The sequence below is a fragment of the Cheilinus undulatus genome, linkage group 10 (genome assembly GCF_018320785.1).
Source record: "Cheilinus undulatus linkage group 10, ASM1832078v1, whole genome shotgun sequence".
NCBI lineage: Eukaryota > Metazoa > Chordata > Actinopteri > Labriformes > Labridae > Cheilinus > Cheilinus undulatus.
In genome coordinates, this window is record NC_054874.1 from 2864030 (window position 1) to 2891610 (window position 27581).

Below are 27581 nucleotides of genomic sequence, written 5' to 3' on the forward strand. Positions count from 1 at the left end.
TTTGTGGAGAACCCTGACTGTCCTCTTGTTCTGTTGAGAACCCTGACTGTCCTCTTGTTCTGTTTGAGAACCCTGACTGTCCTCTTGTTCTGTGGAGAACCCTGACTGTCCTCTTGTTCTGTTTGAGAACCCTGACTGTCCTCTTGTTCCGTGGAGAACCCTGACTGTCCTCATGTTCTGTGGAGAACCCTGACTGTCCTCTCATTCTCTGGAGAACCCTGACTGTCCTCTTGTTTTGTGGAGAACCCTGACTGTCCTCTTGTTCCGTGGAGAACCCTGACTGTCCTCATGTTCTATGGAGAACCCTGACTGTCCTCTTGTTCTGTGGAGAACCCTGACTGTCCTCATGTTCTGTGGAGAACCCTGACTGTCCTCTCATTCTCTGGAGAACCCTGACTGTCCTCTTGTTTTGTGGAGAACCCTGACTGTCCTCTTGTTCCGTGGAGAACCCTGACTGTCCTCTTGTTTTGTGGAGAACCCTGACTGTCCTCTTGTTCCGTGGAGAACCCTGACTGTCCTCATGTTCTGTGGAGAACCCTGACTGTCCTCTCATTCTCTGGAGAACCCTGACTGTCCTCTTGTTTTGTGGAGAACCCTGACTGTCCTCTTGTTCCGTGGAGAACCCTGACTGTCCTCATGTTCTGTGGAGAACCCTGACTATCCTCTTGTTCTCTGGAGAACCCTGACTGTCCTCATGTTCTAGTCTGCTGGGCTACCTCCTGCTGTTAGTACAGTTCTCTGTTAAGTCAGAAGGTTAGGAGTTTAATCCCTGCTATGGGCCAGTCTTTCTCATCACAGCTCTGGAACCAATCCATGACTTCTACTGTCAGTAATGTAAGAGCCTTACAGCTGCACGCTTTAGTTTCAAACTAGGAAACTCATGACTGCTGGACTGCTGGATCAGGATTTTCTGCTCTGCTCTTATAACCAGAAGGCTCTGAGTTCACTCCCCACTGTGGGAAGAACTCCTGGCTCCCCATGAGGTGTTTTTATCTAACACAAACTGATACGATATACTAAGATTACTAAGATTTTAACACAGATAAAGCTGTTGATCCTGTTCTGATTGTTTTAAACTGGTCAGACTGGCTCACATAAAGGTGGGCTGCATGGATTTTTAAGTGGGCAACCTGTTAACCCAGATGTTAGAGAACTCCACTAGTATTTTAGAACAGTGCAGAGCTTATTTAATCACAGTGAGCCAGATAACATCAGAGAGAGATTCAGGGGTCCTCCTCCAGGAAATTTAGAACATCTAAAACTGAGTTTCCTAAGTTATGGAGAATATATGTGCAACAATCTGTGGATAAAGAAGAATAAAATCATATAACAGAGCTGTTCTATTAGTTTGGAGTGAGAAACATTTCCTGAAAAAGCATCTATATGAAGGGCCAGTGGTGTGAAAAACATTTGCCTCCTTCCTGATGTCTTTTTTGATATTAGACAAAGATAACCTGAGTAAATATCATCCAAATAACAAATGTCAGTTTTAAAATGATGGTTTCATTTATTTAAAGGTTACATTTTGCAAAATACTTTTATTTCAGGCTTTTCTAACAAAAATTTGTGCACCTAGCCTGTCCACAAGCCCCCCCAAAAAATGAAAAAAAAAAAACCATTCCCTCCCCCTCTCGCTTTCTCCACCTTTCAGAAAATGTGTGCTGAAACAAGCCGTTCTCAGATTTTCCCCTTATTATGTCATGTGGGGAGTTAGCTCCGCCCCCAAGTTCAGTTGGCCCTCCCCACTTTGAAGAAAGTTCCGCCTTCTTTCACAATCCTTCTTTTAGCAGCCAGCTAAGAGGAAGATCAGCAGAGCCACATCCATTTCCTGAGAGGGGCGGAGTCAGAAGCTCAGTAACATTTAAAGGCACAGACACAGAAACATACTGAAGTGTTTTTTTCAGCAACGGACTTCACAGGTATGTTTTGTGGACCTCTGAGAACAATGTTTCTGTGTCTGTGGCTTTGTTAATGACCTGTCTGACTCCGCCCCCGACCACACCCCTCTCAGGAAATGGATGTGGCTCTCCTGATCCTTGGATCAGGAGAGGAGGGCGGAACTTTCTTCAAAGCGGGGAGGGCCTCCCAAACCTGGGGGCGGGGCTAACTCCCCACATGACATCACGAAGAGAAAATCTGAGAACGGCTTGTTTCAGCACACATTCTCTGAAAGTAGCTGTGTTTCCATTACAGTTTTTTACTGCGCTATTTCGATTTTGCACATTTCCAAGTGTAATGGAAACCCAGCTAGAGAGAGGGGGAGGCAATGGATTTTTCTATTTCTTGAGGGGATTGTGGTCAGGCTAGGTGCACATATTTTTGTTAGAAGAGCATGAAAAAGTGTATTTTGCATAATATGCCCCTTTGAAAATAGCTGCAATCAATCAATTTGTTTTGTCTCGCCGCAAAGATTCCTATAAAAGTGTTTTAAACATCTGTTTGGAGGTGTTTTAACTCGTGATTAACTTGTTTTAAGCCCATGATGATTCACAGAATCGAACTGTGGCGGCCACTTTAAGATGTTTTACCTGTTTTGTGCCTTGGTATTATTGCTGGTATTGTTGATTTTTGACTTGTGCTACACTGTTGTACTTTCTGCACAAATGTCTCTTTTTTGTTTTGCACTGTTTCTTCTTTTGTCTTTTGATATATATATGTTTTTTACGTTTGATTTAATATTTATATTTTAACATATTTTACACTAAATGTTTACTGTAGCACCGAGGGCCCTTGAGAAATGCATTTTCAATCCTCTGTATGTGTCACACGTATTGCAGAATTGACAGTAAAGCTACCTTGAACCTTGAACCTTGAACCTAAACAAGATCAGAAAGACTGCTGTAAACTCTGTAGCTCTGTATACTCTGCTGAAGTCCAGTTAAATCAATGGTAATGATGATGATGATGATGCCAGGTTCTTCACAACAAAAGCCTGCAGTTATTCTTTTGTTTAAGTGCTTTTATTGTGTAGGCCCTCATCAGGAAATGTGGCGCTTCCAGTATGAATGTGACACGTCAGCAGGAGAGAAATGAAACTAAAAACTACAGGTAGAGTGAGAAAGAAAAGCAGCGCCTGAGTATGCATTTAATTCCATGATCTTTTTGAATTTTTTTTATTATTGTGATAAAATACGGTAACCACAAAGGGGTGTGGGGTAGTGATGGGAATTTTAGGTCACAGTGCCCAGCCCTACTGTTTTGGTAAGCACGCTGTTGGAATGAGACTCTACTGTCTGTCGTTATTTGTTGTCATGCGTAGTCTGCCACACTTTCAGCATCTGTTAGAATATTTTAGTTCTGAGAGAATAAACTCGCGAGCAGGACTATGATGAATTGCTCTGTTAACAAGGTTTGGGCCTGTTGATATGAAATCTGATCTCATTAAACTGAAGGGACATGACTGGCGATTAGCTCGCTGTGACAGCGACACTTTTTTAGCGCCTTTCCTCCACTGTATCCTTCAGAGCAGCCGTCATTTGTATGCCCTGGTTGGCTGGCTGGCTGGCAGGAGTCTGACTCAGATCTGCAGACAGCCGACACTTTCACACCGAGAGAAAAACATGATGTGTGACTCTCGCCCTCCTCTGCAAGCAAAGGACGATATGCTGATAAGTTAATTGCAGCCATTACATACCAATAGTCCATGCACTCGTGCTGTCACCATTTCCAAGTGAAGATAAAGCGCCTTTGTTGTGTGACATTGAGACTGAACTTGACAAGCCATCACAAAGACAAGCACATACACACAAAGTTCACTCCATCAGTCCAACTGCTCCATAATCACAACCTTGATTTGAGCCACATGAGAGAAAATGAATTAGATTTTACTTTCCTTTGTCGGATGGATGATTACTGTTCTGCATATCAAAAGAGAACCTTCATATTTGTTTCTCTGTAAAGCAATAAACTGGATCTTCTCCTTTATACGGAGAACTAAAGGGTACTTCAGCATATAAGGGAGGTCTGGAGACTAACCTCCCCTCATTGACTTTTAGAGCACTGTTTTTGCATACTGTGTCTGTGTGGATAGGTCTCAACCAGGCTTACACATTTGGACTCTGCAGTTTTACTCCATTCTTCTTTGCTAAACCTCTCGAGCTCTGTCAGGTTGCACAGGGATCGAACGTAAACCATTTCAAGTCCAGCCACGAATCCTCTACTGGATTGAGGTCTGGGCTTTGTCTCAGCCACTCCAGAATTTTCCCCTTGTTGTCTTTAAGCCATCTCTGTGTAGCTTCCTCTGTATGCTTCCTCTGACTTTGCTGAGAAGCATCCCCACAGCATGATGCTGCAACCACCGTGCTCCACAGTGGGGATGGTGTGTTTATGGTGATGTCAGTGTTGGCATCTTGTCTGATGGTCTAAAAGCTCCATTTTGGTCTCATCTCTTCCTCTTGACCATGGAGTCTCTCACAGTCCTTCTGGTGAACTCTAGTCCAGATTGAATCTGAGTTTTCTTCAACAGTGTCTTTCTCTTTGCCACTCTCCCATAAAGCTCTGACTGGTGAAGAACCCGGCCAACAGTTGTTGTCTGCAGTAGTCATAGGTGTCTTGCTGTCCTCTCTCACTAGTCTCCTTCTTGCACGCTCACTCAGTTTGTGAGGACGGTCTGATCTAGGCAGATTTACACATGTGACATATTCCTTCATTTCTTCATGATGGATTTAACTGAACTCTGGGGGATGTTCAGAGCCATGAAGATGTTTTTGTATCCATCCCCTGACTTAGACTTTTCAGTAACATTTTCGCTGAGTTACTTGGAGTGTTCTTTTGTTTTCATGGTGTAATGGTAGCAAGGAATACTGATGAACCAGTGACCTTCCAGACACGGGTGTCATTATACTACAATCACTGAGACACAATCACTGCACTCAGCTGATCTCCATTTCTCTAACTGTGAGACTGCTAGCACCAGTTGGCTGGACCTCTGTTGAATCAGGTCAGCCACTTTAAACGGGGTGAATATTTATGCAGTCATTTATTTTATCTTTTATATTTTTGTGTAATTGACTTTACTTTGTAGAAATCTGTTTTCACTCTGACTTTAAAGAGTTTTTGTAATTTTTTTTATCAAAAAGCCAACTTATATTGACCATGATCGCTTTATAAAATCAATAAAAGGGTAAAACATCCAAGGTGATCAGTATTCTCTGAAGGCACTGTATAGAAGTTGACATCTTTCCCAAATAAAACTCTGAGTAAATAAGAAAGAAGCTGCCCTGTGGTTTAGTAGAACTGAGCTGTTGCAAACAATTTAAGTGTGTCAGGTGGAAAAAATGGTGAAAGTTTGCAAAAAGCAGCAAAAAAATGGGCAAAATGGGTTAAGAATGGAAAAAAGCTGCTGAAATAGGCAAAAAGTTGTGAAAAGATGTTGCAGAAATTTGCCAAAAACAGCAAAAGGTGGTTGAAAAAAGTGGCAAAAATTGAACAGAAGTTGGAGGAAGGTTTTAAAAAGTGGCAAAAAAAGAAGTGGCAAAAATGTGGCAAAGATGGGCAACAGTGGGTATACAGCAGCAAAAAAATGGTGGAAAAGTTGCAAAACTGCTAAAAAATGGGAAAAATAGGTAAAAAAAAAATAACAAATGGAAAAGGGTGGCTAAAAGAGGCAAAAGGAAAAAAGAAGAGGATGTTAAAGAAAATGAAAACAATGAAAAAGGTGGCAAAAATGATTAAAAAGGGCAAAAATTGCAAAACTGGGGGAAAAGGGGCTAAAATGTCCAAAATAGTGGCATGGATGAGCAACAAAGGGCACAAAGTGGCAGAAAATGGGTGAAAAGCAACAGAGTGTAAAATAAGGTTTAAAGAATTAAAAAAATGCAGCTAAAATAGACAATTAGTAGCCAAGATGTTGCAGAAATTTGCCAAAAATAGCAACAAAGGCAAAATTGGAAAAAATGGGTAAAAAGTGGTAAATAAAAGTGACAAAAATTGGACAAAAGTCGCAAGAAGGTTTTCAAAAGTGGCAAAAAAGTGGACAAGATGGGCAACATTGGGTCTAAAGTTGCAAAAAATGGGGGGAAAATTGCAAAAACTTAAAAAAATCAGCAAAAATAGATAAAAACAAAATAGCAATAGATGGCTTAAACAGGCAAAAAATGAAAAAAGTGGCAAAAATGGTTAAAAAAAGGGCAAAAATGGGCAAAATGTTGAAAAAACTGGGAGAAAAGTGGCTAAAATGTGCAAAAATATTGACACAGATGAGCAGAAAAGGGCATAAAGTGGCAGAAAATGGGTGAAAAGCAATAGAAAGTAGGGAAATGAGTTAAATAATGAGAAAAGCAGCTAAGAATGGCAAAAAGTTACCAGGTCACCCTTGTAAAAGAGATCTTGATCTCAATGGGCTTTATCTGGTTAAATAAAGGTTAAATAAAATAAAATGAAGATGTTGCAGAAATGTGCCAAAAATAGCAAAAGAGGCAAAATTGGTAAAAATGGGCAAAAAGTGGTAAACAAAAGTGGCAAAAATTGGATAGAAGTCGCAAGAAGATTTGAAAAGTGGCAAAAAACGAGTGAAGTGCCATAAAGAAGAGGCAAAAATGGGCAAAAGTAGCAAAAAATGTGGCAAAGATAGTCAACATTGGGTCTAAAGTTGCAAAAACTGTTAGAAAATGGACAAAATAGGTAAAAAAAACCCCCTAATTATTATTATCATTTAGATTTATTTAACCAGGAAAGCCTCATTAAGATTACAAATCTCATTCACAAGAGTGTCCTGGCCAAGACAGCTAAAATGGTGAAAGGCAGCTAAGATAGGCAAAAGATTGCATTAAGATGTTGCAGAAATGAGCAAAAAATGAGAAAAGGTGGCAAAATGGTTAAAAAAGGGCAAAAAGGATAGAAGAGGCAAAAAAAGATTTAAAATGGGGGAAAAATAGGTGAAAAGTGGCAAAAAGAAGTGTAATAATGTATGGATCTGATCTGACTCACATGCACTGACATCTTCAATAAACTCGTCTGCTGAGGGCCTGTTCTCTGGGTTTTCAGACAACGCTGTGGGCAGATCTGCTACTGTCTAGAGTAACTAACCTCAGTGATTTGCCTGAATTCACACGAACCGGTTGATAACTAAGTGGATGTCTCATGAGCTGCTGATGCTAACAGAGTAGAGTGGCAGATAGATGCTCAGACAACTTCTTTCAGGCTAGACTGAAGACTTATTATGGAGAAATTCAGTTTGGTGTGTTTTATGCTCACCAAAAGTCTCTGACTGCCCCGACAGCTGCTACGCCTCTGAGCTACTCTGACCTGCATGTGCTCTTCCCTCATGTTCTTTCTGGTCTTGGAGAGAACTTCCACCTGTTGGACCGAGACAAATCAACAGGTAGCCCACTCTCTCCACCAGTCCTATGTAATCAGTTTGTATTTACCCCCTCTGTTTTCCTTCTTTAAGCCTAATAGAAAACAGTCTGCAGATTTATTTGCTCATCTGTGTGAGTCTTTGGTGGGTGGTGTTGGTTTAAATTCGGGCACTCATCCCGGGGCTGTTTCAGCCTGCCAGTGCTGTAAGCCTCAGGTGGCTCAGAGCGCTTTTAGAAACCACCTGAGGGGGAACGGTTGCAACAGCAGTGGAGTTTGTTGCTTCAGTTACAGTAATAGAGAGAGGAGAACAATAGACTGACAGAGACGTTGTTCAGGTAGCTTTTTCACAGGTTAGGTTTAATTTCTGAGCTTTTATCAGTGCAGTTTTTCCATGTCTCTATCAGACAGGTACTGTAAAGATTATCCTACTGTCTGCGAGAGCTGGTGGAAGAGCGCTGCAGTTTTTTTAACCTTGCAAAGCAGATGGATTTGCCCATTTCCGTGTTTCTCATCCATCTTGCAAAGCTTCCACCTGAACCATCTGGGTCCGGTTAGAAAGTGACAGGACCAATCAGCGTCGAGGGGCAGTGCTTTCAGGCGTGGTGGAGTCGTGATGTAAGCAAGCAGCAACAAGAGGCCGGTGCAATTATGGCAGAAGAGATTAGCGTGGATGCTGCTAAAGCGCCGGTTCTATCCATCTGGCATGTCAGGTTAGCAGTTTTTATGACGCAGAAACTTTCCAGAGATCAGATAACAGTTCCTCCTCTGTATGACTTTAAAATGAATCATGTGTAAATAAGGTCAGTAGAGATTGCTCTGACATTGCTATCACTAAGCCATGAGTTAAATGAGTCTCAAACCCACAACTGCTTTTTTATCCATGTGTGGCATCATTATAACCTGACACACCAGGTTTGTTTCACTCATCCATCTGGTAAACCTTCCATAGACGGTGTTTGGGAAAGGGGAGAGCCTTTGAAAAAAAAAAACTCAGAGGGTGATTGGATGAACGTTCTGTCTGTGAAATCTTTATTGGCCAATCAGAGCAACACGGAAACGGGCGTATCCATCTGCTTTTCAAGATTAGCATCAATATTCATGACGAGTTTTCCTCCATCCAGGGAGGAACCTGTCTGCCTAGTGGTGGTGCTTAAGTTAACACATTGATATAACAACTCCTTTACTTAAATGCATCGTCTATTACTCTGAATATTTAACATAGATTGTCAGAATCTGTGCAGGATTAGACAGACATGTTGCAGGTGCAGCAGGAGTGGGCTGTAATGGTCAGAAATCCAGCAGAGCAGGATAAAGATGCATGGCTCTATCTGGTGTCAGATTTCTCATAGGCTGTCTCAGACTACACCCAGATTTGCCAGCTTTCTACAAATATTTAGAGAAGGTCTCATTTCAGGGTAAAAACTGTGTTCAAAGCAGTGATTTTTATTTCAAATCTGTTGAGTGTAGGCTTCAGTAAACTGTAACAAGCCCTGACTCTTTTCCCTTCACTACTTAACATCTATCAGAGGGCAAGACTGATCTCAGTAAGCATGAAAGTACAGCTCTCTAAAGAAGGCAGCGCAGGCCCTGACAGCTCCTCTCCACCATCATATACATAACAAAGGTAATTGCATCAAATTTCATCAAAAAAGTTTAAGGGGTGACTGGAATATCTTTAGTGCAATATTACACTCCATTTTATCACAAACCTGACCTTGAAACATTTTCAAGTATTGCACCACTCACTGTGCAATCACAGGTTGAATGTGAGTGAATTTAGCTCTCAGGTAATGTTTAAAAATAAAGCTGCAAAAAGGCAAAGAAGATCCAGATTGTTCCTATGGGGTGAGTCAGTCATGCATGCTTCTGTGAGGACACTATGACTAACGCTGTCTATTTAAAGAGACATCTTTCCCATATTGCTGAAACCTGTGGCCTGCTTAATAATGTCCTTCTTCAGTAGTTTTCCTTTAATTAGGCTCACCTGGCAAAATAATGATCACAGGTATCTGAGATTGATTTCAGTGATCCACAGAGCCCTGAGAGACAACCTCATCCATGAGTTTCACTGAAAAAAATAACTGAATGTTTATGACACTAAAATCCAATTTTCTGAATAATTTGGAGTGCGGTGTAATTTCCGAAGGCTGATTGATCCAGAGCATTTTTAAGTCTTGTGTCTGAGGAACAGAGGAGACTGTGTTGTTAAATATTTTATTGCACTAAAGTCCTGTTAGTTTGGAAACAGCTCCAACTGTGCAGGTAGCACTTTTAGGCTGACATGGACATGTCGGGCTGCCTGCTGCCTGTCTCATGTTCTACCAGTCTAACCTGACATGCCAGATGTAAAACCTCCCATAGACAGTGTTTGGGAAAGGCAGAGCCTTTGAAAAATAATCAGCGGGTGATTGGATGAATGTTCTGTGTGTCACATCTTTACGGGCCAATCAGAGCAACAAAACACGTGACGTAGCCGCTACCGAGGAGTAAACTCCATAGAGAACTGCATAACGTGAACCATGAAGACTGTAGACGACTGTTGTGGTTTTAGAAAAGAAAACAACTCACTAGCTGGGTTTCCATTACACTTGGAGATGCGCAAAATCTTAACAGCGCAATAAAAAAACTGGTAATGGAAACACCTGAATTTAAAAAAAAACTAAAATATCGCAAAAAAAGTTTGTACACTTTTATGAGGAGGTTTTTCAGGCATTTCGATATAGAAATCTGCATTTACAAGTCATGGGACGTGACGTACCGTGTCACATGACCAGTCAGTCTGAGACAACATGGCGTGGTACATGTGGACAGAAAAGGAGACGAGACTTTTCTTAACATCATACTTCTACCCTTATGTGTGGCTTTTGCCATACATACGGACTTTACCCCTGAACTATCATCCGTTGCCTTTGTCTTTGGTCAAAATTATCAAGGCAGCCGCCGTGGATGTAACCAAACCTGTACCAACACGCAACAGGCTTTGAGCGTCAAGCTTCCCTGCAGCGGATTCACGGGAGATGAGATTTTATGAGAATTGCAAGGCCTATGCCCAAAACTCCCTTTAATGGAAACGCATTCAAAGCGCCATTGTACTTAATCAAAATTTAAGAAATATCACTTTTATTTTGAAAAAATTGCAATGGAAACTCAGCTTGTGCTGTTCTTTGTTTGAGAAGGGTCTAGCTGCAGCCGCATCCGCTACAAACCATGCCCCGTACAAAATACGCCTACCCCAATGAGCTACCCCTAAACCTAACCAGTGGAAACCAAAATGCTAAAGCTAAGCTAATAGCACAAGTGGGCGTGTTTTGTAGGCCGCGTCTTTTGTAGGGGGCGTGGTTTGTAAGGTGGCCATGGCTGCAGTTGGGTATTATTGCTCTGTTCTTCTTTTAATTAAGAAATGTTGTCAAGTTCTGATAAAACTGGCGCTTTAGCAGCATCCATGCTAATCTCTTCTGCCATAACGACACTGGCCTCTTGTCGCTGCTTGCTTACATCAGGACTCCGCCGAGGAACTGGAGCTTTGCAAGATGGATTTGCCAGTGAAAAACACGGAAACGGACGTATCCATCTGCTAGGGGTGGGTAAAAATATCGATTAACCAATGCATCGCAATATTTCCTCTCCCAATTCAATATCGATTCGGCAAATCCTCTGAATCGATTCACCTCCTGGCCAGTGGAGGTCGCTGTGCGTGTGATTCGCGTTGTATGAACGAAGGCCGCACACGACCAACTATAACCATGTTATGTGAGGTTTATCACAATTTCCAAGAGGACAGAAATATTATTTAAGTTTACATGCTTTACTTTTTCAGTGTTTATACAGAACTGTCATGTTTTTTACTTTTGTTCTTCCATATGCACAAATAAGTTATTATTGTGCAAATATTTATTTTCAGATGTTTTACTGCTCAAAAATGTGAGGTGACTTACCAATTATGTTCACATGGGCATGAAAATAAATATTAAAAAATTGTCAACAGGTTATTTTTGTATTTCTACTTCTTACTGAATCAACATTGAAGCATTTAAATCAATATCGAATCGATATCGAATCAAATCGCAACCTAAAGAATTGAAATCAAATTGAATCGTGAGGTTCTTAACAATACCCAGCCCTACCATCTGCTTTACAAGGTTAGGACAAATCCAGCTCTTCTGGACGCCGCCGGTGATGCTTGACGACCATGGCTTGATGCTAACATCAGCAAAGACGTGCTTTGCCTGAAGGTGGAACTTCAGAGTCGTTGTGCTTCAGTGTAAAGACGGTTCATCACTGCAGCATGTACCCACAATTTTTAAAAAGAAAATCCCCATTAAGCAGACCTGGGTCTGTCTCCTCACTCATCGCTGCATCTCTTCACCGCCAGGCATGTAAACATCCGCGCTGGAGGACTACGGGAGCACGTTGTGGTCAGACTTGGCCATATGATTGATCTGCATTATTATTCTTTAACCGCCCTAGTATTTATTGGTATTTAAATTTATGAAGCCATATTTAAAGTTATCCAACATTGTAGCTACCAAAAATATTTCTTCTAAATTGATATTCTGTCTCTGTTAAACCTCTTTTCTGTTTTTGTTCTATTAGTCTCTTCCTTGCCCTGCTTTAATGAGAAATGCTCATCCTGCAGTGATAACAATCTCGTGTCGCCACAGCCTGAGGCCTGTCAAACTTGTTGGTGATAAATTGTGATTGATGTCATAAATTACTACATGCTCCTTCATACTCAGACCTCTTCACCTCTAAACTCTCCATGAACAAACGCTCACATTCAAGGGCAGAAACTTTCTCTCAGAATAAAGTGAAAGGAAGCACACATTTATTCACAAACCCGCACACACGCACATGCAGAACCGAGCTGTTGGAGCCAACTCTAACAAACCTTAATGCTGCGAGGATCTTGCAGCTGTGCCAGTCAGTCTTCCTGCATCGAGCCCTTGGATCAAACTGACATGGGCGCAAACTCCAAGCAATGATTCGAGTCATGAATAACAACTAGCACCTTAGTAGCATTCAGATGTAATCTGTTGTTTACGATTCCCTCCCTTCACACAACAGCCCTGGCATTATAGCGTCAATTTGTATGAGAAAGGAAACAAAAAAACACAGGAGTGTGTGAAATATGGGTGTAGCGAGATGGAAAACACCTCGCTCATGCCTCTAGTAATGAAGAGTGATTAACTGTAAGCATATTTGTCAATGCCAGTGCCTACAGGGGCAGATGTAAGAACATGTGGCAGAATTAGAAAAAGCCTGTGACTCTTCATTACAGTTTCATACCTTGTAATGTGTTGTACTCGCTGACATAACTGTGTGTATTTATCAAGCACTTAAATATCCATAACCATAGTAAAAATGTTGCTCATAAATGGGGGAATTATGCTTCAAAGGTACATGAATGTGCATATACAGTGCTTAACAAATGTATTAAACCACCCTAACCCTAACCAAAGTAAGGTTTATGCCACAGCTGCCCTAAATTAACAGCATTGGTAATTACCAAAATCATTTTTTATGTTTCTGCAATGGTTAATACACCAATATGTAGAAGCTCTTTAACCCAAATGATAATTTTCATGCTAAAATATAATTATTATTGTTATCCATGAATTTTCAAATTTTCTGATTTACAAAAAACTGAAAAAATAGTAAAGCACATTAATATTTCTTAATTAATATGTGAAATTAAAGTAAAAAAAAGTTGCATGCATGGTTTAGAACTTTGAAAAATTACTAATTAACAACAAACTAAATTAATCCTGATGGATTGTGGGATATTCCTTCATCCTGGAGCTCTACTGCCTATGAAATTAGAGCCTCCTTTGTTTGAGTTATTTACTGCCTGCTCTTGATGGTGTTTTTACTCGTGTTTTCATTTTCTCTTGTTAAGCGATATGTGAGTGATCAATACTGCAGTCACTTCTGACAGAGAAAAGTTCATGTTAATTCATCGCTGAATACCTTTACTGTTTGCATTCATACCTGGATGTTTCCCAAGGCTGGTGTGGAAAAAAGAGAAAATCTGAAAGGGAACATTTTGAAAAAGCTACAGTTGGAAAATGATCATCTGTGATTTATTTACAGAAATATTATGTGTATCAGATATCTGATGATCAACATGAATGCTCCTCTTCCCAAACTTTGAAGCTAAATCACTCCTCTTTTCTAGGTCTCTAGCTCTGTTTGTTTGATGTCTAACATGGAGTGTGACTGTGGAGCTGACGTTGCTTTATTTTGAAGGCAGATGGATGTTTTTCATCTCATTTTGCCAAATTCAATCTACTCTGCTTTGATGTTGAAAATTGCTAATTTTGTGCCATAAAAGCAAATAATGTCGTCTTTAGCCCGGTATCAGACGGCAACAATTTCTGACAGAAAAATGCACGCTTCATCTTTGCAACAATGAGTCACACACAGAAGGAACAACTTGTTCTCACTTATGCAAATAACCTCAGTGTTCAGCTCTTATAAACTGTCAGTGATATCGCCTACAGTAAGTAAAGGACACTTAAGGACAATATGATGTACTTCTCTTTTTCTCAGGAGAGAAGTGGTGCACCAAAGAACTGCAGGGACCAACAGATCAGTTAAGATTACATGCTACTTAAATACTCTCATGGATTTTATTTAGGTGGATCAGTTCTGATGTTTTACATTCAAATACTTTTGTCTTTCCTGCTGTAATCTCTCTCCTGACTCAGGTTAAACTCTTAACTTGCCTGATGGTTATGCTTGAATGCACAAAATCTCAACTTCAAGATACATTTCAATGCATTAGACTGCTGCAGGAAGTCATCAGTATACCAACTTTGAGACTCATCCTGTGGCACAAACAGGTCGATAGTTGGTCAGAGGGCTGCGAGAGCCGCTATTTTAAATTCAGTTTAAAGGGGCTCTATGCAAGATTTAGAGAAATATCAGTGTAGGGACACCGTTTTGTGATAATTGGTGATGAGTCTTTTTCATCCTGTGGAGGAATGTTGTCCCACTCTTCTTCTTTCTGTTTGTTTTAACTCAGCCATATTGGAGGGTTTTCCAGCATGAACTGCCTGTTCAAGGTCACACCACAGCATCTCAATTGGATTTAAGTCCGGACCCTGACTGGGCCACTCCAAAACTTTAATTTTGTTTTTCTTGAGCCACTCAGAGGTGGACCTGCTGGTGTATTTTGTGTCGTTGTCCTGCTGCATAACCCAAGAGCGCTTGAGCTTGAGGTCATGAACTGATGGCCGGACGTTCGCCTTCAGGATTTTCTGGTAGACAGCAGAATTCATGGTTCTATCAATCCCAGCAAGTGGTCCAGGTCCTGAAGCAGCAAAGCAGCCCCAGACCATCACACTGCCACCGCCATGTTCGACTGCTGGCATGATGTTCTTTTTATCAAATGCTGTCTTATTTTTACTCCAGATGTAACGGGCCGCATGCCTTCCAAAAAGCTCAGCTTTTGTCTGGTCGGTCCATTTTTCTTCAAAGTCTTGGGGATCATCAGGATGTTTCTTGGCAAATGTGAGATGAGCTTTTCTTTTTGCTCAGCAGTGGTTTTGGCCTTGGAACTCTCCCATGATTCCATTGTTGCCCAGTGTCTTTCTTATGGTTCAGTCATGAACTCTGACCTTAACTGAGGCCAGTGAGGCCTGCAGCTCTTTGGATGTGGTTCTGGGTTCTTCTGGGACCTCCTGGATGAGTTGTTGTTGCACTAACCCTAACCCGACCTCTCCTGGGAAGGTTCGCCACTGTTCCCATTTTTCTCCATTTGTGGATAATGGCTCTGATCGTGGTTCGCTGGAGTCCCAAAGCCTTGGACATGTCTTAGTGACCTTTTCCAGACTGATAGATTTCAATCACTTTGTTTCTCATTAACTCTTGAATTTCATTGGATGGTGGCATGATGCGTTTCTTTCTGGGGGGAGGGGATTACTGTTTTTTCCACATAGGGCCAGAGAGGTTTGGATTTTTCCCCCCTTAAAAAGTTAATCATTCAGACACTGCATTTTATATTTACCTAGCTTGTCTTTGGTAGATATAAAAATTGGTTTAATGATCCGAAACATTTAAGTGTGACAAATATGCAAAAACATCAGGAATCAGAAAGAATTTACAAAAATTACTGAAGAGAAAGATGGAAGCTCCATCAACTTTTATTGTGCAACATCATTCACGTATTTGCTGGTTATATTTCCTTCATGTTACCTATTCATACTCTTTACAGATAACAGGTGCCAAGTCAGCAGTTTTTACCTCCGCCAAGGAGGTCATGTGATTGGGTGGGTTTGTTAGTTTGTTAGCAACATAACTCAAAAAGTTATGGATGGATTTTCATGAAATTTTCAGGAAATGTCAGAAATGGCAGAAGGAAGAACTGATTAGATTTTGGGAGTGATCCGGATCACTGTATGGATCCAGGACTTTTTTAAAGGATTTGTTACTATTGGGAGATAGGGCTAATGGCGGAGGTCTGCGCTGTTACCACTTTACACCAGGAGAAGGCGGACATGAGTAACTTCAATCCCAGCCGCATTTTGGGTGTGTTTGGAGTTTATAGAGTTTGAAAGACGCACGCCTGGTTGAGGAGACAAGTCGCAGTGTAACAGAGGGAAAGACCGTGAATTGTAGCGAGAATACTCACGGTGCTGGGAGGGATAGAGGAATATTCACCCTCTGCCATGACTTCCAGTTGTCCGGTGAGACCATGGGTGCTTCCACCATGACAGTCCACCTGTAGTGAAGCCAGTGCTTTGCCTCACTGTGTTTCCACCCCACCAGGGAGGGAGTAATCAGCAAATGCCGTGGTAGGGGGCACATGGGGACGGATCCAGGAATTTTTTAAAAGGATTCTTCACTATTGGGAGATAGGGCTAATGGTAGAGGTATGTGCTCTCTGAGTGCTTTTCTAGCTTTTGTACTGTTTTCTTGTTTTATAATCTGCAGTAAGCTGTCTCTACAGTCATTTCTGGTTTAGTCTGGCTTTAGTTGACCAAAAATCAAAAACATTGTAGTCCAGTTTTAATTATAAAAAGTCTATTCTTTAGTCTTTTCTTTCAGTCGATACACTTATCGTCTTTGAACAAATCTAATCAGCCAAACTGTAAAATCAATATAAATGTGAAACACTCAAATGCACTATCAATACTGACATACCTAATATTCACAGTGCAGAAATGTTGATTTTAAACACCAACTGTCCAGCACTAACATTTCAGTCTGGTTCAGGCCCCCAGATGACAACGTCATGTATTTTTCATCAGTTTTTATCTTTAAAGATCTTTTTTTTAGCTAGTCTTTTGCCCTGTTTGCATGGGATTAGTGTTACCTAGGGACCTCCGGTGATTTATAAAACCGCGCAGGACGTCTTTGTTTTAAATCCTGTGCAAATCGACCACGTCTGTCATTTGTGGAGTAGAAATTCCAGGGCAGATTACTGACCATATTTCAGCACGCAGAGGTCCACAGGTAATTCTAATCCTGTGCGAATCAGCATATCTGTAATTTAGGGTTGTGTTTTTCATGGTTCGTGTGCCTTTTGTCTAAAAACAAGAATAGAGGTTGTAGAGGAGATTGTTAACAAAGTTTTGACACAAAGTTTATAAACAGTGCTTATCTTTAAGTCAGCTAATGTGCAAAATGGCTTTATTACATCCGCCAAGGAGGTCATGTGATCGGGTGGGTTTTTAGTTTGTTAGTTTGTTAGTTTGTTTGTTTGTTAGCAACATAACTCAAAAAGTTGGGGATGGATTTAGATGAAATTTTCAGGACACGTCAGAAATGGCATAAGAAAGAACTGATTAGATTTTGGGAATGATCCGGATCACCGTCTGGATTCAGGAATTTTTTAAAGGATTCTGTACTGTAGGGAGATAGGGCTAATGGCGGAGGTCTGCACTCTCTCAGCGCTTTTCTAGTTTATTTATTTATTTGTTAGACAGTAAACTTAGGTAGGAGCTGTTTGTTTTAGTCCAACAATGAGGAGACTTTACAAATCCAGAGTTCTCAAACAAAGGTGATACTTAAGAGCACCAGTACATTACCATTTCCCCCCACTGCCTCACTGACTTGTGGGTATATAGCAGTGAGGCCAGCATTCCAGCCGACTTCATTAAGTTTCATTTTCCATTTTATCTCTCCAGAAGTGGACCATTAAGTCGGAGCGTGAGGGTAACTGATCAGCCAATCTGCCTGTGATTTATGTGGCAGGGCAACTGAAGACTTAACCGAGCCTAAGAACACATTGATTACTGACATGCTTAATTGGCTAAACCCACTGGTACACTGAGACGGGCTTATTGGAAATGTCAAATCAAGCGGCTCATTTGCATTCATGATCTATGTTGTCTGTTGCGGCTTCTGCCCGGGCGGCGCTAACCGACACATGCAGCAGGAAGAGCCTGGGATCTCTGCCTTGAATTTGCAACTGACCATCTGGCCTTCCAGGACTTTGGCGTCGGCTCCATTTCTCTCTTATATTTTCACGGCAGCACCCACATGTCTGCGTTGGATGCACTCAGCTGACATGTGCTGAATAGTCTATGAGAGCTCGGATGGCTCCTGATGTGAGAGAGACGCAATTCAGCTAAGGGGGTTTGAATGCAGATGCAGCCTTGAAAGCACGTGTAATTGATTGAACGGTGTTGACAAAATGGAAAACGCGTTCTTTCTTTTCTCCTCAAGGGTGTGTGTGTCTCTGTGTTTGGAGATCAAAACAGAAGCTGAGACAGTTTCGCCCCTGAAATATCGAAGAGTAGGCAGATTAAAGCTGCATGAAATTGAAAAATTTTTATGTAAGCAGATGGGGTGAGGGACATTACTTGAGAAAAAAAAGACATGGTATGAATATACAGTGTTTGAATAATGGGATCCTCTGGTCCTATTGCCAGTCATGCTTAGGAATACATTGCTCAAATAACCCTTGAGCACAATCTCTAAAAGGAACATTTTTTTATATTCTAGAGAGGACGTAGCACCAACATGTAATTTTTCTGACTTGAATGGGTACAAAAATGTGCGAACCATCAGGTGGAGCGTTGTGAAAGCATGCTGGCTGAAACGAGCACATGAGGAGAGCAGGGCAGCAAAGAAAATAACTTATTCCTGCACTATTTTCTAGCAGCTGTGCAATTAAACTCCAGGTAGTTTAACTGAACAAAGGCCGGCAGGAAGAGTGGCAGGTATTTTTCTATAATTTTTTTAAGATTTCACCTCCAGTCCAATTATCCTTAACAAAGACCTGCATTTCATGTGGCTAGTGAGCTTAATGCCAAGGTCTGCTCTACAAACGTTGACATAATGATGTCTACACCTTCTGCTTAATGTTGAAAGCACGGCAAGTAAGTTAGTTAGGAACTAGAGACCTGCATGAGACTATTCTTGCCATCCGCTCCTGCACAGATTCTCACAATCCATGTTAAATATTCAGAATGACAGACTGATACAACATATTGATGTGTTCATTTAAGCACCACTCTGGTTATGTTTCCTCTCTGAATGAAGGAAAGCCTCAGAAAACACTCACATCCTCGTCATTCATAACCGTGCCAAACATGGATAGAAAAGCAGCTAGATAACGCAAACACGCAACATTTTCTTAAAATGCCTCCGCTCAGTCTACGGCGGCGACTACGAACGCTGCTCTGAGCAGCAACGAGCTGTGAAACAAGCACTGTGGGAAATGTTGTTTGATGAGAAAACTTTAGGCTGACAGTGAATGACATTAAAGACTACATTTACAATATACCACCTCGTCCCTCACACTACGAACTTCTTCTTCTTTTCTGGTGTTTCCCGCTCTTCCCATTTTCTCCAACTTATCGTCCCTTACACATCAACTTTTTCCCCTTCTTTTGTAGGTGTCCAACCATTCACTTCACAGACCACCTCTCTTGGGGCATGTGCAGCAAAATGAAGTTTCTATTTAATCAGTAATGGATGTATGAACAAATGTGACACATTATGAGTGGTAAAGTTATGAAGTATATAGTATGTTATCTTGCTGTCTTTTTAAAAAAATATCTCATGTTAAAATTTCACAAAAGTTACTGTCATCCTGGAGCTCAGCCAAAAATATCCCATAGGGTTTTGGGACACCCCTGACACTGGACCTATATATTTAAATATTTACCTGGAAACAGGCTGTAAACATTTAACTACGTTCATATGAGGCTTTATAGCTCATTTTGCCCTTTCTCAGCTTGAAACTGCAACTCTACGTCTGTTTCTGGCATTTTCTGGCAGTTTTCAGGGCTTGCTGTGAATTCCTGTGAAAAGTTGGAATGTGTGAAGTTCCCTGGAAAGTCACAGGGCTGAGAATTGTTGGGAATCTTTTTCTTCATGCAGTGTAGACTGATTTAACTCCTGTGTATGGCTTAGTAATAGCACTGTCAAAGTAATATTTACCTGCTTCACTGACAGATCATTTATTTAAAAGTCACACAGAGGTGGGATTTTTCCTGATCTCTGGAAAGCATGTGCATCATAAAAACTGCAGCGTTCTTCCATCAGCTCTTACAGACAGTAGTATAATCTTTACTCTGTTTATGCTGTGCTATCACTGTCCTCATCATTAGATGCATAATGTCCTATTTGCATGGAAAAGTTTTTTTTTCCCCCCTAAACAACTGCGTATGAGCTCTGCGTCTGTGCACACAGGTTTGAATGTGCAGTGATTGGCCAACAGCACAGTAATGCAGAAGGGTCAAGAGTGGTGTTGCAGTAAACAAAGTCATCAGTATTTATTCAAAAGGACCATGATTATCTGGAAAAGGGTGATATATCCAACAAGTGGTAAGATTACTTTAACCCAGTGGTTCCCAAACTGGGGTACGCAACGTGACGTAGGGGGTACGCGAAAAATAAAAATAAAAACAAAAAAGTGATTTTAAAACAAAAAAAGCTTTCTGGGGCCCAACCAAACTGTGGTCAGCAAAATCATGGTCCCCTGTGAAGTGATATCTATACTATATATTTAGCTTGAAAAAAAAACTCTTATTAAAGAAACAAATCTCTTTTTTAATCATTTTTGAAGTACATAACCTTCTTAAAAATGTAAATCCCTTTGGTTTAAAAATAATAAGGATGGGTTAAAAATGGCAAAAATGGTGGAAAAGGAGGTGAAATGGGATTTTAAAAGTAGAAGAAATGAGTGAGAAGTGGCAAAGATGAGATTAAAACTGCAAAAAAAAACTAAAAAGGCAAAAATGGGCATAAATAGCAGTAAAAGGGAGTTAAAAAGTGGCTGAAAAGGCTTCAAATGGGCAAAAATGAGTGGAAATTTGGAAAAATTGGATGAAAATTGATATAAACTGGCAAAAAGTGTTAACTGAGAAAGAAAAAAAGGCAGATATTGGCAGAAATTGGTTAAAATGGCAAAAATTGGCATATTAGATAGTAAAATGTGGGGTTAAAAGTGGCAATAATGGGTTAACAGAGGCAACATTAGGCTTAAGCGGCAAGAATTGGTTTAGAAGACAGAAAAAAGTGGTGGACAGGGTTTAAAATGGGCAAAAATAGGGTTTTAACTGGCAAAAATGTGTTAAATTGGTGGTAAGAAATGATGAAAGTGGGCTAAAAGTTGGCTAAATTTGTGTAAAGTTGCAACAGTATAATTTTTAAATATCTTGTTTTTTTAGGCCATCTGGATACCTCCTCTCAGTGTCTCAGGACCCCAAAGGGGGTCGCGACCCCAAGGTTGAGAACCACTGGCTTAAATGTATGCTGCAAAAATGTACATTTTAGTGTCCATTCAGCGGCACCTGAATGGTACCATGAGGCACACTGGTGTGCTCTGAGGCAAGTAAAGTGGGCAGTGGGAATCTGTGCAGTCATACATCTTTACTGCATTTAAACATCAACTAAAGATCATGTAGGACATGTTAAAGAGTCTGTTTGACACAGATATAAACATGGTGTGCCTTGGGATTTTGGTGTAAGTGTTCTCCAGGCAGTAAAAGCTCAAATATCACTGACTGAAAGAGAGGACATGCCTCCTGAAGTAACCCCATCATCCTTTCTGCTCTGTTTTGTTCTTACTTTATCCCCCACAGCTCTGTTAGAGGTTATACAGGCCGGGAGAGACTGCCTGGTGGCCGGAGACTCCTGCTCGAGTGATGAGACTTGCAGTCCACGTCTGCGGACTTTGCGGCAGTGTGTGGCGGGCAACGGAAGTGTGAAGCTGGGCCCCGGTGCCAGGAGTCAGTGTGCCAATGCAGTGTCAGCCCTACTGTCCAGCCCCTTACATGGCTGCCAGTGCAAACGAGGCATGAAGAAGGAGAAGAACTGCCTCAGTATCTACTGGAGTCTTCATCAGTCCACCATACATGGTCTGCGTTTCTTGATGCAAAGATGCAAATTGCAAACCATGACACAAGAAAAGCATCGATTTTGCATGCAGATTAATGAAAGTTGACATCATATGAGATTAAAGCCAGTTACCTTTATTTTCAGGACTAAACCTGGTGGAGCGTTATCCCTACGAGACGGTGCAGAAGGATTACGACTACGTCCGCCTGGCATCTATTACAGCTGGCAAGTTTACCGACCTTCATTAACTTTCACCTTCTTTCATACAATTAGATTCTTTAAAGATGTTTTGTTCTCCAAGGAAGACATGGCTTGGATGTAAGCCCAGAGCAAGCAGAGCTCCCGTCTGTTCCCCAAACACACAAGTTTTACCTTTCTGCTCAGCACTACTCCAGCATCAAGAACAACATCATTAGAAAAGTCTTAGAAGGCAATCTCCATTATCTAACTCAGTTAAAATAACAAAAGCCACGAGTGTTAATAAAACCAATCCAGGCATTGCTCAATTATAGTCAAAAGCATATCCCATCTCTTAAGGTTGATTCAGTGGAAGAGCCATACACAGTCACAACAGCTGATCCCACAAGTGTTCAGTGGGGTTAAGGTCAGGACTGCTGGCAGGCCATTCCATCCTCCAAGGTGGTCTCTGGTAAACCCTGCTCTGTCGGGGCCAGCTACGTCATCTTGGAGGATAGAGTTCAGTCCCAGACTGTGGAGATGTGGGTTTGCCACTGGTTGCAGAATCTCATCTCCATATCTCTCTGTATTGAGATAGCCTCCAGTGATGACGAGTATCATTTTTTCACAGCCTCCATCAAAGATGTTACCCTGTCATTGCAGCAATCAGCATAGCATTCTCTGCTTCTTCTCCACACTTTGACTCTACAATCAAACTGGATCAAATAGGCCTGGAGGTGAAGGGCAGTCATGGCAGGCCCCCTGGCAGCCCTATGAGACCGGAGATTGGCCGCATATAGAGTTTGAGATTGTCTGGGTAGAGCGCCGTCGGCCGTATCATCCTGCAGACCTCGACTGCAGTTCTGTTGAAGATATTCTACAGTTCCTAAGTGCCAACGAGGTGAGGAAACTGTCTTCTTGGGACACCCACTTTGTTGTGCGTTGTCTCTGACATCCCTGTTATATGGAACTTGGGCCTCACTTTGGAGATGGCACTAGGGCTCATCTCAAATAATGCTGCGACTTGGTTTTGCAGAACACCAGCTTGAAGTTGCCCTATCGCACAGGCCATCCAGATCTGTCAAATGTAGCATGTCTACTCATAGAACAGACACCTACTGACCACTGTAGCAGGGCCGTGCTCACAGGTGACAATCAGGCACCTTATAGTCAGCACCTAGGGGTACAGGAAGCTTAGAAGAAGAATCAATAGCAACAGCAGAATAAGCTGTTTGGTAGTGTTGCCCTCAAGACAACACTGTCCGAGACCAAGACTTGCCCTGACCAGAATGCACCGAGACCAAGGCTACGTTCACACTGCAGTTAAAAGTGACCTGAATCTGATTTATTTGCTCACATGTGACTCGTATCTGATTTTTTTCTGACAGTGTGAACAGCACAAGCCACATTGAGTCTGACCTTTTAGAATCAGATTCAGGCCATTTTCGAATGTGGTTCTGAATCAGATACGTATCTGATCTTTTGGAAGTTGACTGCAGTGTGAACAGGCGAACAAAAAAATCAGATCTAAGGAAAGATCAGAATTGAGCGTTAAGGCCTGCAGTGTGAATGTAGCCCAAGACTTGCCCAGACCAGAATGCACTGAGACCAGTGCAAGACCAAGACCAATTTGTCTTTAATTTCAGTTTTCCTTTTAATCAAACAGACAGATAAAAACAAGGAGTCTACAATTATCAAAGCATAACGTGCAAAAATCTCAGGTGTTAAAAATTTGTTTGACTAACTTCTTGTAAAAAAATAGATCTTTGTATGTCTTTAAAAAAAAAAGCCACTGTCAAGTCCTGAATTGTTTTGAATACCTGAAAATGAGATGTTTACCTAGATTTGTCAGGTGAATGAGGCTTAAAGTGTTCAGAGTATTTCTGACTAGAAATAAGATGGACTGATGTCCGAGTTTTTGCAGGTCTAGCTGTAGGTTGTTTGGGGAAGTGCTTCACCTTATTATTGCATTAATGAAGTTGAAAAATAGCAGATCAGTGCTGGTCTTGACCGGTCTTGGAGGAAAATCCCAAGTCCGGCCAGTCCAAGACCGAGACAAGGCCAAGAGTACCACAACATTACTGTTTGGCATTGGCAGAGAAGATTTGGCTCATTTTTCATGTCTGTAACCCACATACTCAGCTCTGCTGCTCATCCCACAAATGCATGCTCTTCACAGATGTGGCATCATTTAAAAGGGAAATAAACAGGCTTTCCAACAGTATAACTTTAAAAACTATAGACCACTAAATATCAACTGGCGGCCCGGGGGCCATATTAGGCCCCCTGAAGCCTCCTGTCAGCCCCCAGAAGATCATTAGATTAAGAAAATGAGGCAAAGAAGATGTCGTGGTTTTAAGAGTATTCCTTGGCTTTAAATGTCTGCAGCTGTCAAATCAATCCCACAAACAATGAATATTGAAATAACTTTAGAAAAACTTAATATTTGATCTGTTTTTGCTGAAATTTACTGTCATAATTCGTAGATATTTAAAAAAGGGTTAAAGTTGGCAGAAGTGTTGCAAAAATGACCAGATAAAGTGGTGAAAGAGGATAGAGAGTGGCAAAATAGGTGATAAGTGGCATAAAAGGGACAAAGATTGGCAGAAACAGTGGTGAAAAGAGGTTAAAAAGTGGCAAAAATTGGTAAAAGAGAAAAAAGGGGGAAATACTATCAAAAATTGGTTACAAATGAAGAAACATAGTGCAAATAAGTAATGAAAAGGGGTTAAAAAGTGTCAAAAAATAGAAGGAAAGTGGCAAAATGGATAAAAGAGTGGCACAAAGGGAATAAAACATGCAGGAAACGAGGTTTAAATGGGTTAAAGAATGGTAAAAAATGGGTTAAAGAGGTAAAAAAACTATCAAAATTGGTTAAAAGTGGCAAAAATTGGTTTTAAAAATGCAAAAAATATTGAAAAATATAATGTAAAGGGGTTCAAAAGTGGCAAAAATAGAAGAAAAGTGGCAAAATGAATAAAAGAGTGGCACAAAGGGGATAAAAAAATGCGAGGAAAGTGGTTGAAATGGGTTATAGAATGGCAAAAAATGTGTTCTAGAGGCAAAAAGTAGCAAAAAGGTGTTAGGTGGTAAAAATTTGTTTTAAAGTTGCAAAAATTGTTTAAAAAAGTAATGAAAGGGGGTTCAAAAGTGGGAAAAATAGAAGAAAAGTGGCAAAATGGATAAAATAGTGGCACAAAGGGATAAAACATTCAAGAAAATTGGTTTCAAAAGGGGTTAAAATCTTGCAAAAATTTGGTTAAAGATGCAGAAAGGGATTAAAAGTGTCAAAAGTGGGTTAATACTAGTACTAAATCAATTGTGGAAGGCCCAATCTTAGGGATTTTTAGGGCTCCAGCCAGTTCTGTTGTCAGGCTCCTTGTGGCCTGCTGCATTTTAGATAACAGGGATAGATCTCACTGGTAATTCCTAAAATGTCCTGCATTTTGAAAGAAAATATAAATACAACTACAATAATATTTCAATCAAACCCAAAATCTTCATTTAGTTTTTGTGTTTGAAAGTCCGGCCTTCAGAGTTTCTTTCGGTACTAAATCTGGCCCTTGTGCAAATGTTCTTGATGACCTCTGCCACAGGTCATCATACCGTACAGCAGCATCACACATTAGCGTACCACACAGCACTAATGAAAAGTGCTGACTCGTCCCTGAAGACGACGGCTCAAAGAGGTCAGCTGGTTTTTCAGTTCCCAGGCAACATTTACACAAAAGGCTCATTAAGACGCTGCTGCCCCCATGAACCAGCTCTCTCGCTCTCTCTCTCTCGCTCTCTCTCTCTCAGAAATGACCATTCATAAATTCAGGCTAGCTTTCTGCACAAACATGATAAGAGGACGGGGAGCTGTCCTGATGGTTTTGTTGATGAACTATTTTGGGCTGTTTTATCTATCCTGTGTTCAGGTGGTCACATTAGATAAAGGATTGTTTTAAGCTTTGTTAAGATAATGGAAAACTGCAAAATTACACCCATGCTCGTTTAAATACCACAGCAACAAAACTACATGTCACTGGTTTCCAATATTGGGAGATCTACACTGCCTGCATGCAAACTCTGCACAGAAAGGCTGGGACAAAGATCAGAAATGCTTTTCACCTCTGAGCTGAACTCTGGAGTATTTTTTTAAAACTAGCTTAAAACATTCGATATTTGTCCCCACATAAATATGACTTTAGAGGCATGGACCTTCCAAACTTATGATTTCAACTTTCTCCTCGTATATTTGCTCTTTAAAATCATTCTATTTCTGTTTTTAATATCGTGTGCTGATCTTTTGAACTAATAAGTTGGAATTTTTATCTCAGATTTGAGCCTTTAAACTTATCCTTTTTACTTTTTTGAATTTCCAAATGATTTATCATCAGTGCTGTTGTTTTTCATATTTTATTACTGGTGAAAAGGAGGTTGATAGATTGTGGTTAAATGTTGACCCTGTTAGGCGCTCAGGTTAGACCTAAATCCAGAATCCGGCCCCTGCTGTGACTGTGTTTTGACACCCCTGCCTGAAGAGTGTGTGTCCTTGTTACAGCTGCAGCATCACTGCCTGTGTGTGAAGATGCTGCAGAAGTGCTGACAGAACTTGTGTGATTGATGTCAAACAGCAAACCTGTTAAAAAAAGGCCTTGCTATTTAGACGCCCTCATAAACTCACCACGCTACGGCACCTTGCTATGGTCGTCTCTGTATCTGCGTAAGGCTGGCTGTAATGCGATAGTTGTTATTTTGTGTGCCAAAGAAATCCTTAACTTTAAAGATTTCTTCTGGAGAAAACTAGACAGAGCTCACCGGTGTTGTGCAATGTGGATGAAAAACATTTATGACCAGTCTTTATATTTACCTATGAGATGGTTTAACCATTTTGGTTAACCAGCGGCCGCTCTGTTATCTTCTCCAGCTTTCTCTCTTCAGCTGTGGCCTAAATGTACAGGGGCAGAGCACAAGCTGTGCTGTAATGGGATGAAGGGTATGCTCCATTTACCACACATGATAAACCCTATGGACTAAACAAGAACAGCACGGCGTGAGACGCAGTCATCATTTCATCAGGATGAGTTTATTCCTGTTTTTCAGAATTATGTGATGCCAGAATTGAGGCTGAAATTAAAACTTGATTAGTTACCCAACACGTTAGATACACTCTTCTTGTTATGAAGACAATTTAGTTTACATTTAATAAATACTTTAAACACTGAGGGCATCCCTGCACTCTATGTTGTCTAAAGGTCCATTTATACTCCCTTTACATACAAAAATGTATACGTCCTTTTCAAATTATGTTACCGTCACTGCTCACATACTTCCATGCGTCCTTTACTTTGGCATGGATGTTAACCAATACATCCACCGGGGGGCAGCCCAGAGTCAAAAGTTTATGACAACAACAAACTCAAAAACAAACATGGCGACTGTGGAGGAGGTATTGATAATGTACCTCTTGCAAAAATGGAGGCAGCATTTCTAACCAACTCACACAACTTTTCCTCAAAAAGTTCCGCCATTGTTATTTCTTCTTCGTGTCTCACTAGAGCCACGTATTGGGTAGTGACAGCAACACTGCCCCCACAGATTCCGGTGGTACTGCTCCATTTGGCCCGTATCCATAAGCTTCATGGAAACGTGCAGAAATACGGACAAAATAAACGCAGAGCACAGACAGAAGGCTCCGCCCATATCCGGATTCATATTTAACGTTGAGCATAAATGGGCCTTTAGAATTACTTCGTCTCAGTTTTCTCTTTTTCTACTTTATTTTCACCGTTGTGGTTTTTTTATTGTTAAGAGGATGTCTTCTA

At 40.9% G+C, this 27581-nt stretch overlaps 1 protein-coding gene and 1 long non-coding RNA gene across 2 annotated transcripts in view; one reads left to right on the forward strand and one right to left on the reverse strand.

Annotated features, from left to right (window-relative positions):
* The window catches only part of gfra4b (GDNF family receptor alpha 4b), a 70985-nt gene that overhangs the window by 30784 nt on the left and 12620 nt on the right, over positions 1-27581 (forward strand). The window contains exons 2-3 of the mRNA XM_041798238.1: positions 21339-21614; positions 21739-21819. Of these exons, the coding sequence (XP_041654172.1) occupies positions 21339-21614; positions 21739-21819 (357 nt within the window). The remainder of the gene's footprint in view (positions 1-21338; positions 21615-21738; positions 21820-27581) is intronic.
* Positions 1-27581, reverse strand: part of LOC121516823 — a 142995-nt gene that overhangs the window by 20550 nt on the left and 94864 nt on the right. The gene's annotated exons all lie outside the window — the stretch shown is intronic.